This window comes from Hippopotamus amphibius, chromosome 3 (assembly GCF_030028045.1).
Source record: "Hippopotamus amphibius kiboko isolate mHipAmp2 chromosome 3, mHipAmp2.hap2, whole genome shotgun sequence".
Taxonomy (NCBI): domain Eukaryota; kingdom Metazoa; phylum Chordata; class Mammalia; order Artiodactyla; family Hippopotamidae; genus Hippopotamus; species Hippopotamus amphibius.
The window spans coordinates 116,092,337-116,102,524 of record NC_080188.1 but is presented as its reverse complement, the minus strand read 5'-3'; the positions used below and the strand labels follow the sequence as shown (position 1 = coordinate 116,102,524).

Here is a 10,188-nt window from a genome sequence, read left to right as displayed (position 1 = left end):
GGTTCTAGATCCTGCCCGATTATGAGGCACCTCCCCAACCCAAAGAGAGGCACCCATTTGCATTAGCACCATTGGGAGTGGAATCCTTTATTTTTTTACTGAGAACAGGGCTTTGCAGAGCCCCAAACACAGTCCACCACCATCCCTGGGCAGGAGTGCCCTACGTGTGAGTAAGTGTGTGCTTGGAGTGGGCCTGTTTGATTCCTGAAGCAGCCTCAGCATTTATACTGCAGGAGCCAGGCCAATCCTGTTCTTTCGCCGGTCATAAACTGAGAAATACAGTCTCAGGAAGGCGTCACCGAGGACCCAAGTCTCCAGCCGCTTCAAGTTCTCTGTGCCACCTTGAAAGTTGCTGTAACAGTGGCCCTGAGGACTCTAGGGGAGAAAGTAATACACTCCAGTTAGCCTCAGCTATCTGCCACCTTCCTCAGTATCCCGAGCCAGGGGTTCTCAGTTTTATTTAACTCCTTTGGTAAGAACCAAGTGGTTCTCTTAGCAGCTGCAGAAATGGGGTGCCCTTCCAAGAACAAGAATGGCCAAGAGTGTGGTTGCCCTGAGGGAGAGGTTGGGGGAGGGAAGGATTGGAAGTTTGGGATTAGCAGATGCAAACTATTCTACAGAGGATGGATAAACAGCAAGGTCCTCCTATATAGCACAGGGAAGTATATTCAATATCTTGTGATAAATCAAAATGGAAATGATTAGGGAAAAGAATATACATACATGTATAACTGAGTCACTTTGCTGTAGAGCAGAAATAAACACAACATTGTAAATCAACTATACTTCTATACAACCAAAAAAAAATAAAAGAACAAGAATAGCCCACAGTTTCCTTGTTTCTCTCCTTCTGAGCCATGCTCGCTGTTTTCCCTGCAGAGAATGCCTTTTCTTCTCCCTCTTCCCCACAACCTGCTCTTTAAGACTGTGCTCAGCCCCTCTAGGAAGACTTCCTGCACCCAGGCTCACCCTCCCTGGCCACTCCAGGCTGCATTGTGTGACTTATCCTGGGGCTTCCCTTGTCTGTAGCCCTCATCACCCCTAATCTATCCCCAGCACCCCTTGGCACAACCCCCAGGATTTCCATGTGCATGGAGTCCAGTGCAGATTCACCTCAACCCAAGCAGGCCTCCTCATGCCTCCATGAGGCTGGCGGATTCCAATTACTGAAATTCCCTGTCTTCCTCACAGCCTTCTTTGAGTCCATCAGCTGCATCTGAACTCTGACAGGGAACTGACATGAAACCTCAGCCCTGTGCCGGGGCTGTGCAATCACTGTGCACCCTTTACTCACTTGAGCATCCAATCTCCCCACACAGGGGTCTGGCAGCCAAACTCACAAAGGGAGAACTGGAGCTTAACAAGGGGAAGTTGCACCTGAGAACATGTAATTTATCATCCACCAGGACACTTTTGAAATGGGAAGGGAGACCGTTAATCATTATGGTGGGACAACACCCAGAGAGTGTCCCCAGCCAACCGCACGGGTCACTTGGCTTATTTCAGGGATTCCTAGAGCTGACTTTCTGTGTTCATCCATCCTAGGTCTCTGGTGGAACTGAAGGTCTTTGAGGGCAGAGGCCCTTAGTGTTCCCCTCTCCTGTGCCTCACACCTTGTCAACACAGGGTGGTGTCTGCATTTATTCCAGGATGATGGATGTCCCAGACTGCCCTTTACTCTCAAGTGGTTGGTTTTGTGGGGGGCACTGGCCCAGCCACAGGGGCTCAGCAGCATCTGCAGTGGTGTGGCTTGGCCTGCAGAGGACCCCCTCCTCCCAGCAGCAGCCCAAGGGTTCCTGCAAGGTCGAGATTTGAGAACCAGCCCTCAGGGATGGCCCCTCACCTTTCCAATGTAGGCTTTAGCGGGCACTGGGTAGTCATGGCCATTGATGGTGAAGATGATACTAGGCAGGCGCCTGATGTTCTTACATGAAACTAAGTACTGTTAGAGAAAGAGGAGAGAAGTTGGCCCAGCTGATCCTTGGTGTGTGGAGAGCCCCGGGGTGACCCTGTGGCATGTTCCTTCACCTCTTGACGGTGAGGCCTGGCAGTGATGAGCTTCTGGATGGTGGTGACCAGTGTAGTTGGGCCCATCAGGAACGTGGTCCCGGTATCCACAATGGCCTGGCATCCACGGGAGCAACCAATAACTGTCCCGTTCATGGTGATGCTGAGAGACAGTGGGACAAAGTGGGCACCAGGATCACACTGAAGTCTCCCCCTATGACTGCCCCCCTCCCTGACTGTCTCCAGAACAGCCCTTCAGCTCATGCCTGACTCTGTTTCCCTTTGCTCTGGTCACAGAAACTTCTTTCACTTCCTGTGCCTTCCTGAATGCACCAGGCTCTTTTGTGCCTCAGGGCCTTGGCATGTGCTGGTTGCCCTTCCTAGAAGACCCCCATCCCCTTTGTCTAGACTATTTCTCTTTATCTTCCAGAAAATTTCTTTTTCTCAAGGTAGTCTTTCCCCCAGACTACATCAGGCTCCTGTCTTGGTCAGCCTCTGTAGACTCTTCCTCATTTGTAGCAAGTACCAAAGTGGTAATTCCTTATGTGTGTGACTCGTTTCATGTACATCTGCCTCACTAGATGTGAGGGCAAGTTGTATCCTCAGTGCCCCCCTCAAGTGCCCAGCACACAGTGGATACCCGTAGTAGATGCAGAATGTATCTTTGTTGATTGAATGAATGAATGAATCAGTGAGTGAGTGAGTGAGTGAAGAAATGCATGAGGAATAACCAGAGACCTTGTCTGGTGTCTGACCAATAATGGGGCAACCCACACAGTGAAGATGGAGGCTATCTGGGGCAGAAGATTCTCAGAGTTATGGGGAGGGAGACACAGGCTGCCCTGGGAGAGGCTGGTTCCCACCACTGCCCTTTCACCCAGCTCAGACACTGAGACCCCCAGCCAGGCGATGCCCAAACTAGCCCAAGGGCCTCCAAAGGACACGTAAGCTTCTGTCTGAGGGTGTCACACAGAATCCCATCAGTAATTTCCCCTTGTTCTCAGGCCACTCCTGGATCCCAGCTTCCTGATTCTCTCTGTCACATACCCTGCCCCACTCTGTGCCCAGGATTTGGGAGTGGGTGGCTATGGTAGGGGGAGTGTCTTTTTGTATTAGTTACTTTCATGTCTCAAGAATGCAGCTAACCCCTCTCCACTGCTGGGGATCTTCTTCCTAAGGAGAGCAGTTTTCCCAGTTTCTCCCAGACTTTCTTTTCACACTAGCAGTTTTGTGTACTAAGAACTCTATCATTCCCGGGCAGCCCTGGACAGCCAGTCATCTTACCACAGCCCTGTTCGGGCTGGTGAAATTCTCTCTGATCCTCTTTGCATTGCAAAGAGGGGTCCTCAAAGCCTGCCACCTGCCTTATAGCCCAGTGGGTGCAGCCGTCCCCAGGCTGCACACAGCTCTCAGGACCCTGTTCAGGACCCTCATCAGGGCCACAGTCAGGAGGCCTGGGGTGATTCTGAGCCCATGAGTGGTGTGTGTATCTGTGTGTTTGTGTGTCTGTTTGTGTGTCTGTATGTGTATCTCTGTGTGTGTCTGTGTGTGCATTTGTGTATCTGTGTTCCTGTGCATATTTACATGTGTGTCACTGTGTGTGTTTACATGTGTGACTTTGTGGTTGCATTATATGTGTCTGTGTGTGACTGTGTGTCGTGCATTTGTGTGTGCCTGCAAGTGTCCATGTGCTTGTGTGGGAGCATCACTAGGTGTGGTCCCCAGAGGGAGAGACTTACCTGGTCATGGTTATCTGCCAGAAGTAGGTTCGGGACACTGGTATCCACTTGAGCTTTCCTTTGTGGTAGCTGTGGTCCACCCCGCCAAACATCACCACGCTGCCATTCTCCTTCCGGCTGAGGAGGGAAGGAAAAGGGAGGGCTCCTTGTCAGAGAATAATAACACTCAGTGTCTGAGGTCTGTGTTTATCTACCCATCAGAGACACTACTATGGTCCCCATTTCACAGATGTAGAAATTGAGGCTCAAAGGGATTGAGTACCTGACCAAGATCGGTAACCGACTAATGAGTGGCACAGAAGAGGTTTAAAGCTAGGCAGCCTGGCTGGGCTCTGACCACCCACCCTTCTGAAGAGGGCCTGGTCCCCTCCAGCAACCAGAGTGCTCAGAGATACCCTCAGAGGACACCGTGCTGGAGGGATCTGGCTTCCTCCTTGTGTAGCCTGTCATTTTTTAGAAAAGCCAAGGCCCAAGGGCACGAAGGGCATGAGTTACGGCTAACTCAGGGTTGGCTTCCCCAGACTGTGACCTATGCCATCCATGGGGCCCCTCGCTCAGCAGGGTCCCACGCCTCTGCTCTCCCTGTCTTGAAATTCCTAATACTTTCTGAACAAGAAGTCACACATTTTCATTTTGCACTGGGTCCCGTCAATTGTGTAGCTGGTCCTGGGCTCCCAGTAAAATGTTACTAAGGAAGTAAACACTGCCACCATCCCTCTCCTTTCTTCCATACCAACTCCATCAGCAAATTCTGTTGCTTTTTCCGCCAACCTGTATCCTAACATGTTCCATTGCTCTTCCTCCTCCCTCCACCCCCCTGGACCAAGCTGCTGCCCTTGAGCCCATGAGCATGGTTGGGTTCCAATAAAACTTTATTTACAAAACTCAGTGCCTGGGCCAAATGGGGCCCTGGGGCCATAATTATGCTGGGCCACACTGTCTCTCAGGAAACTTCTGCATCAGGTAGTATATTAATTTGATGCAACTGAGAGCATCTTTGTGCTGATTTAGCGAGAGGATTGTCTGGGTAAGACTCACGTGCTCAAGTAGAAGGCAAAGACAGGCTGAGAAATGATACCATGTCTCATCAGGTTGTCAAAGACGGGGGTGGTCCCTTGGAGGGCGAGGCTAGGGTAGGCCAGGCCCAGGATGCCATCAAAGGGTGCATTATCCAAGCCAATCTGTATATGGATCAGGCCAAATACCTGGATCACATTGACAAGTTTCCCGATCTGTAGGAGAGGAGAGAGTTCCCACATAAAGGTTCGGAAGTGGGGTTGGGACTGGACTGGATTGGAGATGCCATTAGCACCTCAGAATAGACCTGAGGCCTGGCTGTGCCCTGGTTTGACCTCAGATGGTTAGACCAAGCTGGGACAGGAATTCCAGTTCCATTGTGCTGGGCTGCGGATTTTAACCAACACCTGCTCCTCTTGCACACACCATCTGAAGGGAGTCACATTGGCCTCATGTCTTCTGTACAGGAGGGGAAACTGAGACTCAGGACAGGACGAAAAGGTTCCCGCTCGAGGACAAAATGAGTAGAGAGCAGGGTAGTCTTCTCTTTGGCATCACTATGATCAGATGATAGAAATGGACTGAATTCATTGGAATGTATCGTGGATTCTGCATCTGCCCAGGAAGGCAGAAGCCCATTATACAATGTCGCTGCCAGGGTTCTTAAGAAAATTCTGCCTGGGAAACATGTTTTTGGGGACATGTGTGTGTGTGAGAGAGAGAGAGAGAGAGAAAGAGAGAGAAACAGAGAGAGAGAGAGAAAGTACTCAGGCCCTTTGCGGGAAGCAGGCCATAGTTTTTATTAGACTCTCAAAGGCTCCCTAGAGTGAGAACCCATTTAGCAGGCCCTTCCCATATCTGTGGCCCACGCCTTCCCTGTCAAGATGCCTGAGGCTCTCGGTTTCCTTCAGGGCCCAAGATCAGTTTTATCCTCTCCCTAAATACCCCGCAACTGCATGAATCCTGACTGTCCAGCCCAGCTCCTCTGCTTACCAGATGCAAGACCTTGGAAAGGCCCCAGTTCTCTACACCTCAGTCTGTCCTATGTATTATGGAGCTAATCATAGTACTTGCTGTGTGGGGTTGTTGCAGGATTAAACACATTATTACTATGAAAATGTCTGGCACAGTCTGAGAATAGAAAAGTGGGTGCTTTTTTCCGCTTTCTCCCTGCTCCCAGCAAAATGAACTTTGAGCTGCTCATGGGCAAAGGAGCTGCAAATCCACACCCCAAGCCACTCTCTGGGTTCGTCATTCTGGGAGTTTGTGTGTTAGCAGGGTCACTGTCTCTCCAGGAACACACACTGCTGGGTGGATAGCCTGCCACTAGGGGACGTTGGGAAAGACGGGCCCTCCCAGATGGTCCTGCATCTGTTTTGTAAGCAGCAGTAGCTCCCAGAGCCAGCTTTGACTCAGCTTCTGGTTTCCAGTTACCCGAACGATGTCATAGCCAAGATATCCAACTATTTTTCCAAAGCCATAGTTGAGGTCGACCTGCCGGGCCCAGAACCGGAAGGTGGTGGACGAGTGAGGATCAAAGACCCTGTGTGTATCTGCAGATACAAGACATGAGTGTCTGTCAGGTGCCAAGAATGGAGAAGGGGGTGGGAGGTGGAGTATAAGATGGACAGGGGTGGGAGGAGGCCGGTACTCACGGCAGGAAGGACTGTGGCAGTAGATGGAGGGCACCCACAAGTCAGATGAGCCGGTGTCAAAGACGACCCTGAACTCCTGAGGGGGTGTTCCAATGGTGATGTTGCCGACGTAGACCAGCTATGGGCACCAGGGAGGGGTGGTTAGGGCAGGCCTGGCTGTCCTGGCCACCCTCGATTCCCAGAGGGCTGCCCCCTCCAGGTGTCCCATGTCTCCTGAAATCACCTTCCAACCACCACATAAAACAGCCTCTGCTTTGACTGGTAACTTCATTTGTTTTGTGTTTTCTTTGTTTTGTTTTTTTGTCCATGTGCAATCTTGTTTAACTGACCAGGGATCGAACCCATGCTCCTGGCAGTAGAAGTGCAGTCTCAACCACTTGACGTCCAGGGAAGTTCCAATGCCTTCATTTGAGAAGCTCTCCAGTCTCCCCTTCAAGCCCCAGCCTGAGTGTTTCCTTCTCCAGGTGGCCCTCCTAGGTCACCCCAGGCCGCTTCCTCTAAACTCAGACCATGTCCTATCAACACCACACAGTTGGCCCTTTTATTGGACATGTATTTACTCTTTGCCTATCACTCAGGCTGGCCTATGTATTCCTAAAGGAGAGACGAGACCTTTTTTAAACTCAATAAAAATAACCATAGTGTTAGATTTTTATGGTGTCACAGGCCATAGGGCTCAGTAGTTTTTACTGGTGTCCCTCTTGGATCTGTGGAGGCTGACCTTCCTCTGCCTGGGGTTTCAAACTTGATGTGCAGTTAGCTTATCTTTCGATCAGACACAGCTCACCTTTCATCTCTAACTCCACGGCTCACTTAGTTCAGAAAGAACAACCTCCCTCACACTAATGACATATCTTTGGCACAAAATGAATGTTTCCCTGCCCCCTGGTCATTGCTGGGCCCAGTCACCACAGACCAAGAGCTGAGGATGAGAGGGCCTTCTCCTCTGGGAATGGGGTCCCTGTTCCCCAGTGTTTCTGCTTCCTGCAGGAGCCCCAGCCCCAACATTCAGCCTGGCCCCTCCAGGTCAACCCCAGTGCTAGGCCAGAGCACCAGGGGGTGCTGTGGAGGGCAATTCTCCCAAGACACTCACATCCCTATAGTTCCTCAGGGGGTGAAGAGAAAATTTCCTCTCATGGGTGGCATTGTGGGACCTGTCATCAATGTTCTCCTCCAGGAAATGTGTCAGCAGATTTTTCTCCCTTAGGGTTTCTCCCACGGTCGTGATCTTTGTTAGAGGGATTCTTTCACCAAGCATTGGGAAGAGAAAACACAGAAGAGGCAGCAGTCAGCTGTCCATGTTATTGTATGATCGTCATAGCTTGCATCGTAATGGTATTCCATATTTTCTCAGCATTTTTATGAGTGTCATATTATTATCAGGATGCCATGCAAAGAGCAGGGAAAAGACCTCAGTTTGAATACCAGTTCTGTTGTATAATCTTGGGTAAGTCGTATGACCATTTGGAGTCTCAGTTTCCCCATCAGTAAACAGGTGGAATATATTAACCCCCATCCCCCACATAGAATGTTGTGGGTATTAAGTGAGATGATGGATATAATGTACCTGAAATGTAGGAAGTCTCAACAATGACAGCCCTTACCATTGCTATTGCCATCCCACTGTATCTTTTTCAAAGAAGCTCTGGGAAGGAGGTGGAAGTGGGATCATTAACTTCTTTTTACAGGGGAGGAATTTGAAATGCAGGGAGATTGTGACTTGGCTGTGGTCACACTCCTTGTCAGAGGTAAAACAGCCTAGAAATAGCTTTCCTGATTTTTCTCCAGGGCTCAAGAAGAAGAGGGGAATGAGAAAAGAAGCCAGGAGATGGGGAATAAATTAGGGAAGTTAAGAGGCTAGAGAAGCAAGGAAGAGTCCAAATAGAAAACAAATAAACAAACAAAAACTCAGAGAGTTCTGCATGCACAGAGACATCCAAATTGATGAAGAGATAAAAGAGAGTGATACAGATATGAAGACGCAGACACATTCACACTGAAATGGAGAGAGAACAGGGAGAAGACCTAGAAGGAAATACAGGAGAAATGCTGTTCCATAGGACCACAGTTACAGTTGCAGAGGTTGTGCACTGAACAATCCCAAGGAGTGTCATTTTCACATAGCACATGATGTGACTGGCACCCCCAGAGTTGTGCAACTCTGCAGGCCGACATCAAGACCCTTGGGCCCCTCGGTGCCCATGGCAAGGTACTCATCAATAAGTGTGAGTTGAAATTTAAGACTGGCAGCAAATCATTACATTCCCTTCTAACTCAGATGGATGGACCTATAAGAAGACAGGAAAAACACCAGAAAGGGAGATGATGCCACTTATAGTCCCCAGACTTACTTGACTAGGCACTCTGAGAGGGCCACCAGCCCCAGGATCCCAAGCCACTTCATGCTTCTTTCTTGGGTCCAAGTACTTAGGAAAGAGTAAGTTCTGAGCATACAGTGGTGGCCACGAGCTCCTAGGTATATATGCCCTGACCTGCCCTAATAGTCCCCTTTAGGCAACTAATAGATCTGATAAGAAATATGAACCTCTTGATGAAATCTTTACCTCCATCGGTGTCCTTGGAGAGTGGACTTAGAAGATTCTCAGAATACAGAGATTTCTACTTTCATCTCTTCCTTGGGACTTGGCTGCAAAATAGAACTGAACCATATGGGCTAAGTGTGGGGAGACTCTTGCCAACTTGGAGATAAAACACTGCTACTACGTGATAAAAGTAAATGCTAGGGGCCATGGTTGACATTCGTGATCTCATGTGGTCTTCCAAACAACTTCATGAGTTGTGCATTGCTGCCCTCAGATTGCTAGGAGGAAAAGAGTTCAAATGGCAAAGTGAAGAGTTGAGAAGCAACTCAGTGACATACAAGTGAGTGACATTAGGTAGTGGGACATAGGGCACAGGACAGGGACTCTTATGATGCCAATCTGCATCAAAAACTGCGGCTAGAGGAGTATTACAATTGCAGAGTTTCACTATTGGAGGAAATGTGATGCATGCATCCACAAGATACTTCATATCATCCAACAAAAATATAGGAAGGACCCTGTGTGCTGGTCTGGGTTAGATGCTAGAAAGTCAAAGTTGAGTAAACACAGGTGGTCCTTATCTTCAAGAAGCTAGCAGTCTAGGGCAGTTCTCACAAAGTCATGGCCCAGGAGGCAACAGAAATGAATAGAAGGTTTGGGTGGGCATCATGGACATGGGGCAGGCAGCACATGCCCTACCAGTGGGGGCAGCCTCTCCTCAGGTCCGACCAGCATCTGCCATGCCTGGTTGGCCAGGTTTTCAAGAGAAGTAAGAAGTCTGGATATTTATGTAAAATCTCTTGATTTTAAATGTTAGCAACGAAATTTTTCTTCTTCTTCACAAAATATAGTGTGAGCCAAACCTGAAACAACTGTGTGCTGGATTCAGCCTGCAGGCTGTTGCAGGTTTTTATTTCTGGCCTAGAGGTGGGAGTAGAGAGGGGATAGAGAAGGGGTTCAATTCATGTTGGGCAAATGAATCTTAACCATGTTAATTTTCCTTCCGTTTGTAAAGAAAGATCAACAGGGTCATATAAACCAACAAATTTAATAATGTCTACTTGCTGAGCTTCTGATATAATTTTCTAATAGAATCTATACCGTGAAACATTTTTCTACCAAACCATGCATAGAAAGGAATAATTTTTAAGCATCTTATCAATCAAAGAAGACAAAAAGACCACTCAGAGCTTCTGCTCAGCCTGAGATTAACAGGCTACCTATTAA

The 10,188-nt window shown here is 48.9% G+C and overlaps 1 protein-coding gene across 1 annotated transcript; it reads right to left on the bottom strand.

The window, feature by feature from the left end:
• Positions 1–222: 222 nt before the first annotated feature.
• LOC130848923 (pregnancy-associated glycoprotein 2-like) lies at positions 223–8,870 on the bottom strand. Its single transcript, XM_057727345.1, has 9 exons — positions 8,770–8,870; positions 7,512–7,662; positions 6,419–6,536; positions 6,198–6,316; positions 4,785–4,978; positions 3,747–3,863; positions 2,029–2,170; positions 1,844–1,942; positions 223–375 (listed from the first exon to the last, which is right to left on the bottom strand). The coding sequence occupies exons 1-9, from the start codon at positions 8,868–8,870 to the stop codon at positions 223–225; spliced, it is 1,194 nt and encodes a 397-aa protein (XP_057583328.1).
• Between the last annotated feature and the right edge of the window lie 1,318 nt (positions 8,871–10,188).